The sequence below is a fragment of the Amia ocellicauda genome, chromosome 19 (genome assembly GCF_036373705.1).
Source record: "Amia ocellicauda isolate fAmiCal2 chromosome 19, fAmiCal2.hap1, whole genome shotgun sequence".
Taxonomy (NCBI): Eukaryota; Metazoa; Chordata; class Actinopteri; order Amiiformes; family Amiidae; genus Amia; species Amia ocellicauda.
Window position 1 is genome coordinate 9,057,639 of NC_089868.1, and position 21,460 is coordinate 9,079,098.

Consider the following 21,460-nt stretch of genomic DNA (forward strand, 5'->3'; position numbering starts at 1 on the left):
CTATCAAAAGTGGTCCAAGGAAGGAAAAGCGGTGAACTGGCGACAGGGTCATGGGTGGCCAAGGCTCATTGATACACGTGGGGAGCGAAGGCTGGCCCGTGTGGTCCGATCCAACAGACGAGCTACTGTAGCTCAAATTGCTGAAAATGTTAATGCTGGTTCTGATAGAAAGGTGTCAGAACACACAGTGCATAGCAGTGTGTTGCGTATGGGGCTGCGTACCCGCAGACCAGTCAGGGTGCCCATGCTGACCCGTGTCCACTGCCGAAAGCGCCCACAATGGGCACGTGAACATCAGACCTGGACCACGGAGCAATGGAAGAAGGTGGACTGGTCTGATGAATCACGAGTTCAAGGTGTTGACTTGGCCTCCAAATTCCCCAGATCTCAATCCAATCGAACATCTGTGGGATGTGCTGGACAAACCAGTCCAATTCATGGAGGCCCCACTTCGCAATTTACAGGACTTAAAGGATCTGCTGCTAATGTTTTGGTGCCAGATACCACAGCACACCTTCAGAGGTCTAGTGGAGTCCATGCCTCGACGGGTCAGGGCTGTTTTGGCTCCAAAAGGGGGACCTACACAATATCGGGCAGGTGGTCATAATGTTATGGCTGATCGGTGTATATGTGAGTGTGTAATTGATTATATGTATCGAGGAGCTTGATGTGAGCAATTAATTATACAAACCATCCTGTGACGTGCAGTATTTATTCATGTAATGTTTTAATTCATATATATATATATATGTTTTAATAATTCAAAAGACCCTAGATGGAAAACCTATGTTCATGAAAAATTTAACTTCTTCATGGAAGAGCAGAAAATAAATAAATCAGGGAATACAAGGAATCCATCACGTTGTTGAAACTGTACGATTAATAATCAGTAGTATATGTGCTTCTCATTATATTAGAAAAATATAGAAAAAGCTAGTCCAGTAGTATACTTCCTCCCTGAAGTAGGGGGATTAGAAAGCTCAGCTGTTTAATTACATTTTGTAGGGGGAGATGCTATTGATAAGAGAGCACCAGCTTACCAAACAAAACAAAGCCTCCTGACATAAGCATTTTACAAGGAGAAAACTATGACTTGGCACATTCCTCTGAGACAGGCCCTAAAACTCGTAAATCTCAATGAAAGATGGATATTTATTCTTCAGTAAACACAATTTGTGTTGCTGTATCCCTTATCACGCCACAAAATGCCATTCACAAGCATTATTTAACCATGATGAACAATCCCAGATACCACAAATCACTGCAGTGCAATCAAAGAGTTTATGTGGCAATGAGAAAGTATAATGGAGCTCTGATAGCATGATAAAGCAAAATAATGCCTCTCTGGCTTGAAAGGATCACTTTTAGTTGTGTTTCATTTTGATTGAGTTATCAGTACATAAACATAATAATAATAATAATAATAATAATAATAATAATAATAATAATAATAATAACTCTCATGGGAGTTCTCCAAAAATCCTCATGCTGTATCTTCATTATTAGTTTTATCTCACCCCTGTGCACACCCCCACAAAGATTTGCATGAAGACAATGATCCTCCTCCCCCATTAACTCTAGGGCTGGAAGGAGTTTAAGAAGTCCTCCTACTGAAGTACAAGTACTCAGGGCCAACTGAGCTTCTGCTCATTCCTGGAGATGAGCCGCATGCTTCTGTCTGCGGGACCTCGGGACGAGATGGACAGACGGGCGAGGAGCACTTCGCGCTCGTCCAGGAGCTCCGGGGGAAGAGGAAAGGGCTCCCCCTCTGTCTCCAGGGGAGGCCATCGGGGAGCCCACAGGGAGCCGGGCCCTGAAAGCAAGCCACGGAAGAGCTCCAGGGAGAGGGTGGTCAAGAGATCTGAGCCGAAGGAGGCCAGCAAGAGCTCGTCTGTGGAGGACGCGGGCAAAGTGAGCTCCACTGTGGTGAATGTAGACAGCGTGATGGACACGGAGCAGGAAGACATGGCTGAAGACTCAATGGGGCTTCTGGAGAGCGAGATCCCAGATGAAGGTGAGGGGGAATGTATATATAAATTGAAATTTAAGAACAGCATTTATATAACAAACAACAACAATGGCTATGTACTACAAATATGTACTCAAAGGGGGATAGCACATTCGTTAATAACTTTACGGCACAGCAGCCCGTACAAAAGTGACGTTTTTTGCTGTACCTTGTGCTCTGGATGACATACCGATTAACAGAACTTACCATCACGACCATGTTTGTAAAAATCAAGTCTATTTACTGCACTATTTTGCTGCTGTTGACTGTTGTTTCATAGCGTGTCCTTTGATACACCCCAGCAGCTTTCAAAACCAAGACCATGGGCCTCTGTGAGTGGATTCTGGCAGCTGTGGCCCTGATAGTCATCCTACTGTCCTTTCCGTTCTCCATTTGGTTCTGTGTAAAGGTATGAATCTCAACCAATGTAAAAGACCTTTAACCTTATGATCATCACTACCAAAACATAATTCACTTTGTCAGTTATGAAAGGTCTGGGTCTAATATTCCTGTCAATAATTATTTTCAACACAAATTCAAGACTTTTCTTAATGTTAAGCCAGTGGTGAGCTAGTCTGTACTCGATAGTTGCCCCACCGCACAAATGACACAAAATAAATACTACTGTTTTTTGTTTCTGTTTGTTGTGCTAAGGAACATTATTACTCTCAAAAAGACCAAACATGTGAATAATGTTTGGAGTCATAACCTTTCATTTCAGTTTCTTACTCAGCTGTAACTGGAAACCTGCTTGAAAGATAATTAACTGAGTGATTTGTATGTCTTGGCTGTCAATCGGAAACGAGGACAGTTCATCCTTGACCGGGCTGGCCTTTGGTTTCACAGCCTTTCTGTTGATGCGCAGATTGTTCAGGAGTATGAGCGGGCTGTGATCTTCAGGATGGGCCATCTGTTGCCAGGAAAACCCAAAGGTCCAGGTAAACACCACCCTCCTTCCAGGACCTTTATTAATAGACTGTACTTTACAATTCACTTTTCAAAGCTGCTTTTTTTTAAAGGCCTTATATAGGCTTCTGGTGGACATATGAAATACTTTATTTGTACTATGTATTATAATAAGGCAATTATTCTATTAGGCAAGTAAATCATATTGCCACCAGGATTTTGTATAAGCTTTTAATGATCCCAATTAATCTTCTCTGATTTTGTGTATTTTCAAAATGATATGTAAATCACCTTTCACCTTTTCAGCACAGAAACACAGGACGATGTCTGTGATAATTTAAATATTCTTTGTATTGAATTCTTTAGAAATCATGACAAGTATGTTTATTCTTGATCATCTTGGTTTACCTGAGGCAAATGTACTGCATACAGATTGATGGTGAAAGTTTATTCCCGTTTTTCTTTTCTGTATCCTCATGTCAACGTCCTTGGAGCCAGGGCTATTTTTCTACCTCCCGTTCTTGGACGTTTGCAAGAAAGTTGACATTCGGATCAAAATGTTTGAGATCCCAACTCATAAGGTAAACGCCTTAGCAATCGTCAACTTTTCAGTGCCTTCCTTGATTTGAAGTTTAGCCCTGATATTAAGAAATGATGGTTTTTAGTCTGTTTCATTACTTGAGTAGGCCTTTTGTTATACAGTCAAAAGTACCCCTATTTCGTTATCTATTTCTGCGGTGTTTGTCACCTAAGCTGAAGTTACAGCAGGAGTCCCCGTTTCCCCCCTGTCTGCAGATTGTGACTAAAGACATGGTGACAATAGCACTCAGTGCTGTGTGTCACTACCGGGTGGAGAACGTGCCTCTGTGCTTCACGACCGTGGCCGGAGTCTCCTCTGTGCTCCAGCTCCTTGTGCAGACAACGATGAAAGACATTCTGGCCCACCACAATTTCAGCGACATCCTGCTGGACAGAAGCCGCATCGCTCAGGAAATCAAGGTAATGAGGATTTTTTTTTTTTGCCTTTGTTTTAATGAAATTCCCTCCTACTCCTCAGTAGTTTCGGCTCTTGTGAACTGACCCTCGCAATGCAATGCGGCAAGACACTCTGGTGAAGTTGGAAGCCGATGCTGAAATGTCAGCTGTGGTTAATGAACTGCTTAAATCTAATGATGATATTTAGTCAATAATCATTGTGTTTGAGCACCGAGCCAACATCCTTATTAGCTGAGTAAAGAAAATGTGATATATACCATTAATGAAAGTAAATTACACGCACATCCAACATGCTAAGTAGGTGCAGAAAACTCACCACAGCTCCAGTGCACAAATAAAAGTATTTTAGCCCAAGCTAACGTTTCAGTGTATTTGTATTAGTACTTTTTAACTTTATTTGATCTATATTGTGCATGTAGATTTGATTTGAGTTTTCAGTATTATACTTTACCCTTTTTGCGGTTGGTCGGTCACATTTTGATTTGTCGATTACATTTCAATAATATTGCTTTTTTGTCGTTGACTGATTACCTTGGTACATTTATCCTACTGAACAATTTGTATACCTGCTCTGTATCACTTAATTGTATCCTCTATTCTTATAAGTACATGGGATAAATTATGTGTGAAGGTTTAATGTTAATCTAATAGTGTAAACAGTTCATGAAAAAGCCAAGGTATTGTGTAGTTATTATTGAAGATGGGGGAGCCATCGCTGGCAGCATGGCTATCTCAGTTTAGACCTGGGAGTGTTGGAGGTTTGATGTATCATGGTCTGGGACTACAAAACCCTCAAAGACTATTACTACTACTTTGTGATATCCCTAGGTAGCACTGGATGCTGTTACCTGCCAGTGGGGGATCAAAGTGGAGAGAGCTGAAATGTAAGTAATGGCCTTTGCTAATGGGATTGAGGAAAGGCTAGCTGGATGTGCAGGGTAGTCCAGACCAAATCAGAAATGTTAGACTTGTTCTCCCATGACTTGTATTAAGGGAAATGGTTCAGCTGGTCACACTTAAACTGGGATCATCGATCATGCGTAAACCTAATTAAACACAGACCTGTGAACGTGTGGGTCGCCCTCCCATGGAGAATCCAGCTTTCCTTCCATCGTCATGCCAGCATGGCTCTGTTTGTACACGTGGTGGTGTTGTTTTATGTTTCTAATTGTCATTTGAACGGAGATGATGTTGAAGCAATTTATTTCAACAACCTTCCTGTTGCCATTCAGTCCCTGCTCTTACAGTTTCTCATGTGCAGAGAGAATGCTGTAGAGTAGATTAACGCTTTCTTAACCACTTGGGGCACATGAGTGTTGTTCACAGGCATTAGCACCAGGTATTACTATACTTTGAACTGTTGTAGTCAAAGAGCTGGAGGACTAAAGAGAATTGAAACATCCTTCAGCTGGGCTGAATTCAAAAATCAATAGGACAATGGGACCTCTAGTACACATCACTCTTATTTTACATGTGATTGGCAGGCTTTTCATAATTCTGTGCATTTTGATTTTGTAATAACATAAATCTTGGTGGATCTGGAGTTTTGACATTGTGTCTCGTATCTTATTTCAAATAAATAAATGTATATGTCTAAATATATGGATATTGATGATTATAATGGATTCTCCGGAACAAACCACAGTAGGCTCATGTGTAGATATAATGTTAATGTGTCATTTTTCAATATCCACGCTTTATTGGCATGAGTGCCGTTCATCCCAACACTTAGTAATGCCATTTGAAATTGGGTATCTTGTGTTGCAGAGATGATCTCAGTCTGCCAGCTGAACTACAGCACACCATTGCAGCGGAGGCTGAGGCAAAGAGACAAGCCCAACTCAAAGTAAGCAGTAGTGAAGTCCGATGAGTCTTTATGAGTATTTCTGATTGATTTGTTCACAACTTCAGTAAGTGCTTGCTTGTTAGTGGCCCAAATGAGGTCAAATGAAATTCCCCTGTACCACCAGCCACCAGATTGTTGATTTCTGTCAGATCATACCATTTCAAATGACCATTCAGAAGCTGGTGCTATATAATCCAAGAAAACATGATTTGTCAATAGCCACCTACACAATTTGAGACTTTGAAACTTCTGTAATTGGAAATCTATGAGGCTGTAAAGACCCTGTGTTTTAGAGTTAATGAAAAGGTAAACCTTTCTTAGTTTCCTTGAGTCTTCTCTGCATTAGAAACCAACACAGAAGAACTTGTGTGGCTGAATCACTGTTCCTTCTGTGCAGCTGATTGCGGCTGAGGGGGAAAGGGCTGCCTGCGAAGCCCTGAAGATGTCTGCGGAGATTCTCTCCAGCTCTCCGGCCGCGCTTCACCTGCGCTACCTCCAGATCCTGCGCAGCCTGAGTGCTGAGAAAACCACCCTGATCCTCCCCTTGCCCTCTGACCTCCTTGACCAGGTCAGCCCGGCCAATCACAGCACTCTCCTGGACAGCGCCGGCGCACAGAGGCTCACAGTGGACCAATCAAAAACAGAGCCCCAGGAGAACTCGCCCATGCTCTAACCTCAATAAGGCTGCAGTTTTCTCAGATCTTCTCGATTTATACGCCACCAACCATGAGACAATCTAGTCTGTACAGCCCATAAAAGAGGACTTGGATGTGGCAGTTATACACACATTTTAGTAATTTTTTACATTGTTTTTATTAAGTGGACTTTATTTTTATCAGAGAAATACAGGATATACCAGGATTTTATATCAACATGATTATGGCCCTCTGAAATAGTTGGTTAGATGGTTATTTAGAAAGAAGAGGTCAGTATAACCTGATTTTCAGTCTGAAACCTTAAATATAAAGCACTATAGGCACCTCTGCTGGTGTTGGTGAATGGGAGGAACAACAATATGAACATTTTTAAATGCTAGACAACTCTGGGGCATTTGAGTTTGAATGCAAATATTTCCAAATTAAAGTGCTGCTTTGTAGGACTTAAATTATCTAAGTAGTACTCTTTGTGATAGAAAGAAAAATGCTCTCATTAAGAAATAAACTCCTGTTTCTGCCCTCCTAAACTATATCAGAGGACACATGTTTGAAGTGCAATAAAGATAAAAGGAGTCTGTAAGCTTTATGTTTGCACTGAGGATTTTACTTCCATTGCAAAGTAAGAAGAATTTAAAATGAATGATGACATTTAAAAAAAACACTTGAGCAATACCAGAATGTTGATTGCATGTCAATCATATTTGTAAAGCTCTATAACATACATAAGATTAAATAGTCATGAAGAATAAGTAAGATAATATTATGTTTTTTATTTGTAAATACGACAATGTGGGAATTGTAAAATATTAATTTTTGACCCCGAAACATATTTATTGCGGTGAAGACAATATATCTAGGATGTTCAGCTTAGACGTTAGAGTCTCAAGACCTCTTGGTGTGTTTCTCAGACTTTTTCAGAGTGGATTTGGATCTCTCGGTTGCCAGTTCTTCAGGAGGGTGAACTTTGATGGGTGCCACTACCTTCTTTTCCTCTAAACAAGACAAATATGCAATAAATACAAAAGATGTGTTCTATATATTCCTATATTTCATGGAACACATCGAAAAATTAAGATACAAAATAGTAATTGAATAGTGGTAGTGGTTCTATATTTTTAATACCACCTCCAAGTTGAAATATCAGAGGTTCATTGCATCTTTAAGTAAATCCTGCTATTTTATTAATGTGTTCATTTTGTATGTTTTGTCTTTTGCAAGTACGCCATAACTGTGGTTGATTTTGTTTTGTTTTTTTAATTAATCATTTATCGCAGAGAATACAGAACTGAGGGACATGCTTGAATGGTACAAAATGTAATGATAGCACAATGCTATTCTTTTTCAGCAACCACTCTGGTCTACCTGCATAAATAAAAAAGCAGCAATATCAAAAACTATTATTAATTAGTATTATAATGTAGTTGTTGACCACTGTTAATTAATTCACCGATTGGACTCTTTGTGGAAAGCAAAAGTGAGAGCACTCAAAAGACAACCTGCTAAATGCACTGAATCCATTCCAATTATAGACAATGTGTTATTGTCATCAGATCACTACATAATAGTGCTTTTATAGGCTGTTATTCATCATCTGTTAGTTTCTGTTCTTGTGATGTTATTAAGTGGTGCCGAAATGGACGGAAGCAATCCATATTGGCAGCATCCAAATGCAGCTCAGTATGATTATGTGTGCTAGCCTGCTATCATCCTGCCATGATCGCACTCACCCGGCTCTTCTAGACGGGCTCTGCCCTGCAGCTGCCTCTCCAGATCCTGGATCTTCTCCAGAGCCGAGTGCAGCTGCTCCTCTGTGCTGAGGGTTCTCTCCTCAGCCCTTTGAGCTCTCTCCTCAGCACTCCTGTCTCACACACACACCCACACACACACTGTCACCTCAGCACAGCACACAGTCGCCCTTGATGGCAGATCCACATAAAAACGGGGAAGAGCAAAGATACAATCCGCCCAAGCTTTTGAGCGTTTATACAGCATCTTTCCAGACCCTCATTAAGCTTTAGCTAGACTTCATATTAACATTTCTAGCACCTTAATAAAGTCTTATCTCTGAAATCGATGCTTGTGCCAAAATCCTGCAATGGCATGGATTGCTATTGAATCTCTCCGGTTCAGAGTATATAGAGGTAAAAAGCTCAGCACAAGAGGAAAATAAATACAATAAAAAGAGACGGCTCACTCACAAGAGCTCCTGATGTAGAACCTCGACCGCAGCCAGGGCGTCAAACGCTTTCTGTGCACTGGGGGTCTTGGGACGGCCCACCACCGCATCGCTCTGCAGAGAAAACCAGCACAATTTCCCCCTCATCTTAGAAAAAGCAACTTTGCAAGATTTGACAAAGCCGAACCTAGTAAAGCTGTTGTAAAAAGGGGTAGAGAATATACTGACAGGTATGTTAGCCTACTCACTCCCTGCAATGACACTGTTGCCTCCCTTAGGGTCTTCTCTCGGATGTTGCCGTCAAGACCTATAAACCTCAAGATAGAATCTCCCTCACTGTCCTTGGCTGACTTGACTGCTGTGTTGTCATCAGACTCCTAGAAGGACAATGGACAAGCATCCAATTTAAAGTAGCATTTTCAAATATTACTGTGCTAAGAATTAAATATAACAATGTTGTACAGTTGGTACTTAAGGTTATTCAAGCCATATGCTAGGTAATTATTGAACCTTCCACTGGGAGTCAATTAGCTCAATGTAACTATTTCAATTAGTACATGGCAGGGTATCTGATTTCTGGATGAAAGATAAACAGCTGGTTTCACTGAACTTGATTAGTCTTGGACTACTCTACCTAAAATAACATTTGATAGTCCTACACTGGTGCTAATCTGGGTCTGTGAAACCAGCCCACAGTGATGTTTTAGTTCTGTTTGGCTTCAAAGCCAGCTCTAGAAATGCTCATAAAAGCACTAGTGCAAAAGGAGTGGACTGAAGAAACATTGTCAGACCTCTTTCCAGCCCTCCACAGCATGTGGTTTTGGTACCTCCTCGATGTCTGTTGCCATCTAATAAAATAAAACTGCAGTGAGGGCCTTTCAAAAAGAGAGCCTGCCTCTTGGAACCACCTATGGATGAAGACCAATGCAAGGAGGTACTCCGGCCTCAATCTGGGGCCCCAGGATCACATCCCTAGTCCTCTTAGGTCTTAGGGTATCCAAGTGTATGGTGCAAATAATCCTTGAATAACTGAATTTACTGAAACACCTGGTTTACGAGTCTTTGTAATCCTATGATTAAAGTTGACCTATAAAACCCATTGGATGGCCAACACCCTAGAGCCACCACTGGACCTAGCAAAGAAATTTAAGAATAAAAGCTCAACTTTTGCAGTTTGAAGAGTTTCTAATAAAACATGTATTTTTAAAGCAATTTCGACTGCCATAAATGTACAGTCACCAAAATAATATATGACAGAAGAACTCACAAAGGACTCCTCGCTTTGCTCTGCAGAGAGTAAGTCTGTGTCTGACGGTACCGCCTGGGCAGAAGCGGTCAGCCCTTCCACTGGATTCCCTTTCATCTCAGACAGAAGGATCTGACAGGTCTCGCTCCACTCCGAGCATTCCCTCTGGACGAACACAAACAGGGAATAATTACCGTAGTCCTTGAAACAAACATGACTAGGTTAGGTCCATAACAGCATGAAAATAAAATATAGCCTTTTTGTGATTTTGTGGTATGAAAACAGGAGATGAGCACATTAAGAATACAAGTTGTAGTGTGGAGTAGTGGTTAGGGCTCTGGTCTGCTAAAAAAAAAAATAAGAAGAAGAATAATAAGAATAATAATAAAAAAATATATATATATATATAATAATAATAATAAAACATGAGATACCCCGGTAAGGTTATATTCTGGAGAAAGCCGACTGGTTTGGAAATAATAAACTGAACATTCAGAGCACAAATCACACCAATTCCAATTGTTGCATGCTTGCTAAAGGTCCATGTTTTGCGTTCATCCCCGATCATTACCAATGTTCAGCATTAATCATCATTAGCATCATTGGTAAATATAATCAATTGGTAAACAACACTCTTCTACAGACTTGTAGAGATTGTACATCAATAACACATCTTGTAGTCTGCCAAGATAACAGAAAGTCACGGATTAACCGATGAAGAATGAGCAAACCCCGTCTCCGTGTCCTGTTTTTCACAACATAATTGAGATGTATAGGCGGCAGTAGTTTTTAATTCGAAGGCATTTCATCAGGAGATATATCTGCCTCCTCAGTATTGAAACAACACTAAATATGTACGTGTCGTAGAAGTTTAGCAGTACCTGGAGTTTCTGGAGCTCATACAGTCCATCTTCTGGCTCATCTTGGTGCATCTGTTTCTGAACCTCTTCCTCCACAAAGGCCTGGCAGGATCTATACCAAAAACAAAAACGCATACAGTGACTGTCTACACGGCTTTGTGCAACTTTCTGTGTCTCTAACACTTACTGCCAGTTCAGGGAGAGGCAGACTCCAAATCCCCTCCTGATATTTACTTAATTTCTTCTGGGCTGTCATGATTGGATACAGCGACACAGAAGCACAGGCGCATACCCAGTGAGACGCTTGGTGAAGTGGTCGAGCTTCTGCATGAGATGTGTTGCCTCTTCTTCCAGCTTGAGAGTTGCCACTGCTTGCGAGGCCTCATTCTCGGGGGGCTGCTGGAGTGTGTCCTCGCCACAGTCAGGCGCCATCTGGAGCAGCAGCTGTACCATCCACTGGGTCAGGGAGCTGTGTAAGGCACTGACCTGGAGTCCACACAGTTTGCAAGTAAATAAATCTAACATCATTGTAATACATAAAGACAGATATGTAAGTGAACAAAAGGGTGTACTGGGTGAGATGGTTACTTGGATGGAGAATGCCTTTTAATGTTCTTCAGAAACACACCCTTACCTCCTCTGTAAGCCTGGAGTTCTCAGATTCAATTGTGTTCGATGCCACAGAGAGAAACTCCTGCAGCGCCACGCAAACCTCCTCAATGTCTAGCCTGGAAAATACAGATGGTTCAATGCCTTGCCAACTCATCTAGGCTTGCCCCTTTCAGACATTTCGGTTGGTGATGCTTCATAGTTCTGCTTCATTGTACATTTAAATCTATTAATTCTCCAACACATGCGATATGTAAAAATTCTTGTCACCATGATGGATAAAATCCCCTTCAGATATATATATATATAAGTATAATCCATCTTCATTTACAGATGTTACAGATATGCATGACTCTCCTTGACTTGATTAGAGGTAGTGATGACACTACCACTGCAGAACAATTAATCAACAAAACACCAAATAAATTAATCAACAAGAGGATCACTCATCTAAATCCTAAACCTTCCTGTCTGCTGGAAATCTAGGGTATCCTATTTTACACATGCATTAAACATGATTCTCTACACAGATCAGACACACAGATTGTTTAATTTCTGGGCTCTTTCATGCCTGAGGGGGATGAACATCGGATGGTGTGGAGAGCAACTTTATCAGAGCTGTGCCAAGCAGGTTATTTGTCAAATGTTGTAGGTTGGGTACCACCCTAACCTCGCCACTTTGATTCACCTCACGTGAGCCATCTGCCTGATCCATTCATTCTCCAGCTGGCTGGAGCTGATAACCTGCATTGCCTGCTCCACAAGAGTCGTCCAACCACACAAGGTATTGGTTAGCTTCAGCCAGTCCGAATGGGGCAGCATGCCTGGATGCCCGCCGACAGCATTCAGCCTGGCAGACCACAATTCCATTTCCCCAACCAAAGACATCAGAATCTTGTGGATGCCTGCCCAACAAAGGACAGGATAGGTATGTATTAGAGCACACAAGAACACATTCCCAAAATATGACTCACTTTAATGTGATGTATTGTTAGGTTACAGATTTCTACCCAAAACAATGCTAGATTCCATTTCTAACATTGGTAACATGATTTATTAATAACAAAAAGTAAGAATCGCTTGCAGCTTTCTGAGTTACCGCTGTCTCCGGTGATTCTGGTCCCTAGTTGCTTGTGAAGCTTCTCTAGAGTTCTGCCCAGTTGCATCATCACTGCCTGGGCCGGAGGACTCTTCCCATCAGACCCAAGGTGCCGGCTGAACAGCAGCAGCCCCACATCCACCCACTTCTCCTGCAGCTGACTCATGGTCTTCAGCGTCTCCTGATTGGACAGCAGCCTCTCCCCTCCGTAGCGCTCACATTCCTTTGTGAGCATCTACAAAACAGTACACAAAGGGCCTTTGAGTGCCAACTGCTGGGACTGTTTTGAGCTTTCAGGGACAGTTTATGACGATGTCCCACAGACTCGGAAGTAGTTTGATTTGAATCCATGACAAAACACAACCCCCTGGAATTCAGGTTGGACCAGTATCTCACCTCTTCCCACTCTCTTAAGTCCAGAAACAGAACCTGCTCTGGGTCCTTCTCAGGTCCCATGTCAGCACTGAAAAAAATAGGTTTTGAAAGACTCAAATTAGTGTAAACAATTCAGTAAAAAACATACATTTGTGTGATGAAAATGCTTTCCTGGAGGCAGATAGGTTTGTCCTCTGCCACCATGTGGATTGTATTCATTTAAATCAATATATTTATACACACGGTGGCTAGGTAGTAGGTTGATGTTCAAGTTGGGATCATTGTATAGCTCTTTCTCTCGGGGTAATTGACACATAATAAACTTCAGGCACTTTCAGGGAGGCCCCTGTGCATTTTCTTTGCTCTCAGTTACAGTTTATTTACAGCAAATTCTCTTGCATGTGGCCCTTCTGTTTTCTATAATCCTCCCAGGAGGTTTGCCAGACATGCCTCTCTTTATGTGTGCCATGCCTTTTGAAATGCCACAATGCCATCTCGTTTGGTAAATATACACACCTTTGCAAAAACATGGTATATGCCAAAGAATTCTAACTATTGCATTAATGAAACCCCTTGACAGAACCATGTGCTTCCCCTGTCATTTTTTCACCAGCCACAATTGTATCGTGTAGGTATTTTCCAAATACCAGATGACAATATTCAAAACTAATTGAAACAAACAGAATACACACATACATAGATAACTGTGAGTAATGTTCTCTTGTGGTTACACTGTTGCTTCCACCACTAGAAACAAACAGAAGACCTTGATACATTTAAACTCTTATTATATTCCTTCAATTTTGAATGACAATCTTACCATTTTGCCTAATCTGATGTGAGGTCCTGATTGGAGTCATTTTGGGTTACGGTGTAACAAGTGGGTGGTTGCTAAGGGTTGCTCATCCACACAATACTCACTGGATTTTGTCATCACAGAACGTCTGCCATTTGGCAATCCCAGCTTCAACCAGCTTCACTTTCTCAAAGCCAGAGTTCTCTGCCTGGTGCAGGTCCCGCCACAACTGGCCTGCCATTTCTTTCCAGTGGTCTGCTAGTCGCAAAATCTGGCTGAGGTCTTCTGTGTCCTGGAAAAAAGCCACAGAATGAGGGAGCAGAGGCAGTGATCATAATGTACAATATTACATAACTTTGTAAATGCATGTTAGCATGTTTGGCTCAGTGGTTGGGTTTTGGGTTTTTTATCTGGGCAATTTGCTTTGCTCAGTTCATAATTCTTACCCTATTGGGTATCAGTCAGTACATTAAGAATGTTTTCCTATATGTGGGAAAGGGGAAGGATTGAAATAAATGTGCCAGATATTGACAGATATGTGTATGCCTTCTTTTTGGAGAGAAACAAGTTATACATATTTATAAATCTATATTTTCTTATGAAGGCTGGAAGAAATAAGAATCTTTAAACGAGATCCAGAAATAAAGAATATTCTTAACCTAAACTTTACCTTGGATTTTAGGAGAACTGTAAAATGTTCTGCCGCTTTGGCCCAGGTTTGTTCACTAACTTGGAGCTTGCTTGCTATATGAAGGTTATTTGCATTAATCACCTGGAATTCAACACAAGGAAAATGGCAATGTAAACACTGCGGAAACGTAACAAGTTAATGAAATAATCTGCTTTTTGTAAATCAATGCATGAGCTCCTAGTGAGCTGTAGCCATATACCCAACTGTACCCAACTGGCAGGGGCAGCTCTTAAGGTTAGGTGTGGACTAGTAAAACCACAAATAGACTGAAAACGGAAGAGAGGAAATGGCAGGAAAATCTTTCAATAAACAAGTTTTAATGGGTTCCTCTCTGTTATAAGCACTATCCAAATTTTAAAAGGAAATTCTAATAACCATTTTAAGCAGAATGTGCCCATGCTTCAGATCTGTCACTGTTCTTTATCACTTATTAATCACTTATCTTTACACACTTTTGGGGCCTGCATTACATTTGCACTTTTCCTGTCTTTCTGTCTTAAGTGTCTGTTGAACTGTAGAAAGACTACTGCTTAAAACCTTTTCTCCTTAGATAAACCACTTTGAGGAGGCTTGACACCAGGCAAACTGGAGTGATAGCTATTATGTCTGTAGCCTACCTTGAGTGCTAGGCGGTAAGTGACCCTGCTCCACAGATCTTTCTCTTCAGTGACTCGAGCCAGCTGACTCTCCAGTCTGCGCCTCTGCAGCTCATACAGGTCATGATACTCTCCAACTAGACTGCAGGGAAGAGGGGCCCCGAGACATAAGAGGTTCTTTTTAAACTGTTTCTAGATAAATCAGTTTTTTGTTTTAATATCGATTTCGAAACTTACTCTGCGTTCTTCTGGGACTGCTGTAGAGCTCTGGCTAGCTCCTCCTGGGCTCTCTCGGCTGCCCTGGACACTCGCAGGTCATGTTCTCTCACCTGGACCAGCTCACTGCAATACAAAAATCCCCATGATCCGTGAACTGGGCCAGAAACCCAGACTCTACACATCGCAGGACCCAGACGTCTTTCTACACCAAACATAACATAACATGAAGAATGCAAGGCTCTTGGCAAAGCATGGGATTTTGGTCATTAACAGCAATTGGTTGTGGACAATGTCCTGGCACTGAATCCCATTTTCACAGGCAGCCTAGCCTGGTCCTCATGCACGTCATGACTGAGGCCACATACTTGTTGAGCTTCCCAACGGAGCCTTTGAAGCCGATGATCTCCTCAGTGAGACGCCGGTCTAGTGCCCTCTGTGCCAGGGTCTCAGTATGGAGGCTCTTGAGCTGCCGAGGAATCCGGTCCATGAGCAAAACATATCTCTGCCTGGGAAAGGGACAAGTGTTACCAATTGGGTAACTGGGCTTTGAATATGAAAATATTTTACAATTGCTTTATGTGTACTGTGTTTTGTAGTCTAGGGTAGGACCTGCATGCTTTGGCAATCAGTGGGTCATACTGAGCCCCTGCTAAACACAGACCTGAGTTTAGACAGCAGCTCCCCTCGCTCAGCGCACTCCACCGAGACCTGGCGAATGAGCTCGTGGAAGACAACGTTGTAGATGCTCTGCTCCTTCTTCACCAGCTCTAAGAGGCTGTGCATCTGCCGGGAGACATAACCAATGGCTGACTTCACCAAGCATTACAGCAGTAGATATCAATACATTTCACTTGCTTGTGTAGTTGTGGTAACCCCAACAGCTACAACCCTGCAACGCCAAAAGGCCGGTCCCCTGACGCAGGTGGGTTTGAATGCTCTGCCAAGTCTACTGGGAATGACATCACTGTAACAGGCTCATTATACTGACTAGAAGCCCAGGGGGGAGATGGAGCCAAATGGGGGAATTACCTGGGACAGATCCTTCACTTCATTGAAGTCATCGGTGACTCCAGCCTTAGCCAACATGTCATCCATAACCTTCATCAACTGGATAGCCTCAAACCTTCCACTGGGCTTCCTGGAATAGACATTGGAGACTGAATTAACACAACAGTCTGATGCCTCGCAGAAGCATTACCCATCCAGTCCACTATTCTGTACATTTCTGTTATATAGATCTTTGGAGGATAGACTAGGGTCCACTATCTATGTAAGAGATGAATTCAGGCTAAATATTTAAAGTTGGTTAGGAAATTAAAGGAAATATTCACTTGGTTATCTTTCCTGCCATCTGAAATGCTTATGTAGTAAAATAATACACAAATGCTACACAGCTTAGCCAAGTGTATGATGGACATAACTTTGCAAAAATAAGTAAGAAATATAGTACTCTAATGTAGCCTCATAGCATTTCTAGAACGACTCAATTATGTACAGTACTAAAGGCCAAATGCACTGGGAACCGGTCCTTATTGGTGTTATAGTTAAGGTAATCAAAATAAGTCAACACAATACGCACATTGATGGAAACACTCTGAGCTTTTTCTCCTCATCTTCTAATAGGACTGTGTATTTACTGAAGAGAAAAGGAATGAAAATCACTGTTAAAAGTTATGTTTACAATTACATGATACTCATTAGGATTCTAGTTTTGATCAGCAACTATATTGAACTTATTCAGTTTGGCTTATACAGGGCCTGTGTGTAGCTGCCTTTCTTTCTGTGTTTTGAGGTCAGACAGAGACACTCGGTTCCCGAAACATTTGATTTCCCTTGCCTTGTCAATTTCAGGGGATGTGGTAAACATGGTTACACTGATAGTAACTTTTCCTGTTGTTTCGGAGAGTCATCCACAAGGCCACAGAAGTTAGCATAGTTTTTGATTATTTGGTAGCCAATATAATCTGTTAGATTTACACATCAATCAGCATTTAATGAATATTCATTGATTCCTTCAATTATTCCTATATGGACTTTTTTCTTTGTTCTGTGCTGAGTCCGGGGATCCTCTGTATCTCTGTCAATATCACTATAAGAATATGAATTAGATTTTTTACAATTCTAAACTGGAGGGCCTTAACGTTTTTTACAATTTACTGCAATAAATAATATGTTTAAAAGTGTGTCTGTGATCCCGGATATCTATTACTTCTTTTTTAATTTTATTAACTCATATTCGGGTTCTTGTTAGTTAGACAGATATTACACTTTCCCAGAATATCTTCCATAAAAAGGAAGATGTGAATGGACAAAAACATTTGATGATAATGGATATTTGTTTTCTCTGTCTCTTTGACCTGTCCAGAGATAGCTCTTACTCCTCGTAGTACTCCAGTCCCAGCACTCCTTTGTTCTTCACAATGTGATACTCCTCTGGAATCAAACTTTCTGTCAGATGGAAGTCCTGCTTAAAAAAAAGGATGTACCTTCTGACACAAATACAACTTGATTGTCATTCTACAACAAAAGTTTTGTTAATCACTTTTTGTGATCAATTGGTTGTTTTCCTCTACTATTATTACTGCATTCTGGACAACTGCATAGTTTACATATATTAAGTTAAAGATACTGTTTAAATATAGGGTTAATTTTGTTATGGTGTTTAATAGATATAATTTGTGTAAGTTTTCTTTTTTTTTTTCTCCAGGGGTGTCCCAGGTGTGTATCTGTATGATTTACAATTGCCTTTAAATGTCACTTCACTGAGTTGGATGAGCTACACATTAGCTGTTGCATCATATAAAATGCGACCTGTGGCTGAAATTCAGTTCTCATATTTCGTATTAAGGCTAGAATTTAGGTTCTAGGCTAGGGTTTGGGTTTTATATTTACAGTCATTTTACACACAAATCCTGGCTTGTATGAAAGAGGTGAACCCTGTCGGAAGTGATACTGTTGGCATGACAGCTGTTAAACCTTTGGTGTAATAATACTCAGGCAATCACTGTGGATACCTTGTGAAGGCCCTCTTGCTGGCCATGCACACTGCTCCTGTCTGAAGTGGGAGGCAGAAGTGGCTTGTCCTTCTCTGTCCTTAAAACTGCATCGCACAGGAAGGAGATATCCCTGTATAAAACCAAAATAATTTCCAGTCTCGTGTTAACTTTGATGTAAACACTCAGGATTGGGCAGGTCCTCATTAGTGTAGTATCTTAAATATGACTAGGACACATTATAGAGCACTTGTTCTCTATGGCTCCTTTTCTAGCATCTTTATACTAATTTAAACAAAAAGGGGAAGAAATCGAAACAGGCAGGCATGATGCAGATCCGTTTCAGATCAAAATGCTAGATTCTTTCTCCCCCTTCATCGCAATTCAAGGTAAAGGACAGTTTAAAACACAAAAATGATACCCTTACAGTATGAAGCAAAAGCTTGCAAAGGCTACGAGTTTGTATGCAACAGCTGATGTATTCCTAATATTAATGACAGTCGAACCTTCCAGCGCCTGTCAGTGAAGTGGGTTGGTCTATGAAGTACTTGAATTTGTTACGGCGGACAGGATGATGCCAGACCGGGTCCGTCCCTCGCAGAATGTGGCCCTGAGACGAAGATTGCAATAAAAGTTAGCCTTCTTGAACTCACCAAGTCTGCGACTGTCAATGCTTATTTTGGGTCTTATCATTAGTCTGCAATGTCTATGAAGAATAATACAAATATAAACAGTTAATTAGTTTTGTTGTCTGGTTGTAGATTAAGGCTTTTCTGGCATCTCGACTGAATGCTGTAATAAAAAGCACTCCTCTAATAATACAACTGCCTGACTTATTTATTTATAAATTAGGGAGAATCATGGAGACTCCAATTAAGACTCAATGCATTCATTTCCTGGAAGTGCATAAGAAGCATGAGAAATAAGGCCAGTGAGAAACCTTGAAATCCTTAGGTGTTTTTGAGATCTTGGGGGGTCCCAGTCTTTCCACAGGACTGACGGGATGGACCACGGAGGTGAGGGTCATCAGAATCTCCTCTGGGATGAACTCGTCCTGCAGGGCTGCACTCAGGATCTTTGCTGGTACAACTGATCCAATGTTTTCCTTTAGATCTGAATGTCATACCCAACAACCAAAAAACAAATAAAATAAAAAAATATTTAAAAAAGTTATGGTTATAGCTCTGGAAAATATGATAGATCATCTGTAATGCTGAGAGAGAGAGAAATAGAAGCACTGTTATAATGACACGTTTCATATTAAAGCAGAGGGACATAATGACACAGTTACCCCTGTCCTGGCCCTCTGTCCCGGGCAGATGCGTGATCATGATGCGCTGCTCTGGCGGAGTGTCCGCCGGCGGCTGCATGACGGACATCGGAGACAACCTGCAAGCTAACTAGACCGAAGAAAGGGAACACAGGCATATGTACAACAATAAAATAAAGTTTAAATTACAAAAAACTAAAAAACAATAGGCTGTCATACCACTATAAAACGTAGTGCTGTCCAACTGCTGTGGTTTGTAAGACTAATTCTAATACTAACATTTATGGATAGGTGTTATTTATTAGACGTAATGAAATAATGTGCATGACAATATAATCGATACAATACAGACTTCATCATCATCATTGTTTAAGTGGTCCTGCAAAAGCGTATTTTTTATCCACTCAATGCCACTTCGTTTCTGTGCAAACTAGTTCTCAAGAAAAACGCAACTTGTTTAAAACCGTCCTACACGTTTACAAACCCTATATATATATATATATATATATATATATATATATATATATATATATATATATATATATATATATAATAGCCCTTGTGTTTAATAACTAAACAAAGTAGTCTTTCTTGCGATTGGAAATCTACACTGACACTTCATTGTGCATGAAGTAAATATTGACTGCGATTTAAAGAAGCTGCACGCTGCTTTTGCCCAAATTACCTAAAGCAGCGCTTCCCTCCTCTCTTTTCCGTAGTTCCTAGTCTAACTTCTCGGTTTCCATAGACGCTAAGGGTCCTAATGTACCCTTGGAAACGGCAAACGTGTGTCCTGCACTGTGCCTGAATAATTAACTCTACAGTTCAGATTATACATTGATATAAGAGTCTGGTCAGCTTCTGCACTTGAAACTATTGCATAAACTTTGAAGTTTAACCATTCACGCTTTCTATACTACTACTATACATTTACTACACAATAACCTCCTCCCAAGAGGAAAATGTGACATCTAGTGGTACTATTTTCCTGGCACAGCAGCCAGGAAAGCTGCAACACAAGCTTAGTCAAAATATATAAACAACTAGTAGTTGTTGTGTTTTTGAACAAGGATTTGAAATCTGGACAGTTGCAGGTAGCAGATGGGTAACAAGGGAGACAGATGGCTTTATTCTAGAGATGAGAAATGATAGCCATCATAGTTGGTAGATAACTTAATGCCCCTTCACTGGATTTCAATCAGCTATGTAATTGGCATTTAGGGACAGTGGCATCGGCAGATGTTTCCTAAGTGACTTTATTATGCTTTATTAATTTCTATACTCGATAAGATCTTGACTGGAAGATTAAAAGGAACAAAGGGGATATAAAACAAATTATATGAGGGGATTTAGTATTAAAAAAACAACAACTGATGTATTCACACATGCTTGGCACAAGCTGCACTATTTTCAAAACCAGCTTGAGAAATATGGGCCAAATCCAATAACAGGAAATGAGATGTGCAAAACTAATTAAGGAAGAAGGGGATTGTTCACAGTAATTTTTTCCTCACACACACCACTTGAATGATAAATGTATTTTCGAAGCAGGTTGGTTTTCAAACGGTCTTCATTGTGAAAATGCTTTTCATAGTCACAGTTTGAAATGAAGTTAACCAGGGTCTGGTTTGTTGTACACAAGTGACTTTTGGCAAAAGGACACCTGGAAGAAACTGCGTAAGAAACTGCTTTGTCGAAAAGAACTTTCAGTCGCTTAACATCAGGACTTGAAAAATTAACCCCTCTCTCAGCTTTCAGAACCACACCTTGCAGAATGCGACCCAAGAACCTTCATCTCAACCACAGAAGTGGTATTACTCACCAGGTGAATAACAGGATAAACATTTGCAAGGACAATATCATACACATAAGCTATAGAAAGGTTTCTGAGCAGCCAAGCGATACATCAGAAAAGGGTATTTCAGTTTTCTAACAAAAGTCCAAACAGTGTATTAAAGACTTGTGAAATGGGAATGTGTTCTGTGAATTCTACAACTATAAAGCTGATACGTGTGCATTGATTTTGAGAAGTAATATGCACTGATGGTTCAGATCCATTATTTTATAGGGCATTCAATATGTTAGCACTTTAGGCATAAATATTTTCAAGAACTGTGA

The 21,460-nt window shown here is 40.8% G+C and overlaps 2 protein-coding genes across 5 annotated transcripts; one reads left to right on the forward strand and one right to left on the reverse strand.

Moving 5' to 3' along the window:
- Window positions 1–1,631: 1,631 nt before the first annotated feature.
- nphs2 (NPHS2 stomatin family member, podocin) lies at window positions 1,632–6,996 on the forward strand. Of its 2 annotated transcripts, none has more exons than XM_066692087.1 (8): window positions 1,632–2,014; window positions 2,311–2,417; window positions 2,874–2,946; window positions 3,413–3,495; window positions 3,710–3,913; window positions 4,739–4,794; window positions 5,678–5,756; window positions 6,154–6,996. In XM_066692087.1, exons 1-8 carry the CDS (start codon window positions 1,660–1,662, stop codon window positions 6,427–6,429), a joined length of 1,233 nt encoding a protein of 410 aa, XP_066548184.1. In that variant the 5' UTR covers window positions 1,632–1,659; the 3' UTR covers window positions 6,430–6,996. The 2 variants fall into 2 exon arrangements, with proteins under 2 accessions (XP_066548184.1, XP_066548185.1); XM_066692088.1 differs by having other exon boundaries at window positions 2,314–2,417.
- A 76-nt stretch (window positions 6,997–7,072) lies between these two features.
- On the reverse strand, window positions 7,073–20,089 carry axdnd1 (axonemal dynein light chain domain containing 1). 3 transcript variants are annotated; one of them, XM_066692085.1, is made up of 26 exons: window positions 20,028–20,089; window positions 19,364–19,472; window positions 19,013–19,185; window positions 18,579–18,682; window positions 18,094–18,205; window positions 17,458–17,543; window positions 16,659–16,715; window positions 16,109–16,217; window positions 15,741–15,862; window positions 15,445–15,585; window positions 15,098–15,202; window positions 14,882–15,002; window positions 14,244–14,345; window positions 13,699–13,865; window positions 12,799–12,865; window positions 12,403–12,637; window positions 11,992–12,208; window positions 11,329–11,422; window positions 10,987–11,180; window positions 10,716–10,806; window positions 9,856–9,999; window positions 9,380–9,436; window positions 8,837–8,965; window positions 8,611–8,702; window positions 8,140–8,270; window positions 7,073–7,404 (listed from the first exon to the last, which is right to left on the reverse strand). In XM_066692085.1, exons 2-26 carry the CDS (start codon window positions 19,449–19,451, stop codon window positions 7,295–7,297), a joined length of 3,048 nt encoding a protein of 1,015 aa, XP_066548182.1. In that variant the 5' UTR covers window positions 19,452–19,472; window positions 20,028–20,089; the 3' UTR covers window positions 7,073–7,294. The 3 variants fall into 3 exon arrangements, with proteins under 3 accessions (XP_066548182.1, XP_066548181.1, XP_066548183.1); XM_066692084.1 differs by having other exon boundaries at window positions 17,458–17,546; XM_066692086.1 differs by lacking the exon at window positions 9,380–9,436 and having other exon boundaries at window positions 17,458–17,546.
- Window positions 20,090–21,460: the final 1,371 nt, after the last annotated feature.

Bases quoted from the DNA above. Each gene is read 5' to 3' on its own strand.
- nphs2 (XM_066692087.1), top strand. From the start codon at position 1,660: ATGAGCCGCATGCTTCTGTCTGCGGGACCTCGGGACGAGATGGACAGA. The intron at 2,015-2,310 runs GTGAGGGGGAAT...GATACACCCCAG, and splicing joins GAGCGAGATCCCAGATGAAG to CAGCTTTCAAAACCAAGACC. The intron at 3,496-3,709 runs GTAAACGCCTTA...CCCTGTCTGCAG, and splicing joins TTGAGATCCCAACTCATAAG to ATTGTGACTAAAGACATGGT.
- axdnd1 (XM_066692084.1), bottom strand. From the start codon at position 19,451: ATGTCCGTCATGCAGCCGCCGGCGGACACTCCGCCAGAGCAGCGCATC. The intron at 14,346-14,881 runs GTAGGCTACAGA...GTTGAATTCCAG, and splicing joins CTTACCGCCTAGCACTCAAG to GTGATTAATGCAAATAACCT. The intron at 13,866-14,243 runs GTAAAGTTTAGG...GCTTTTTTCCAG, and splicing joins CAGTTCTCCTAAAATCCAAG to GACACAGAAGACCTCAGCCA.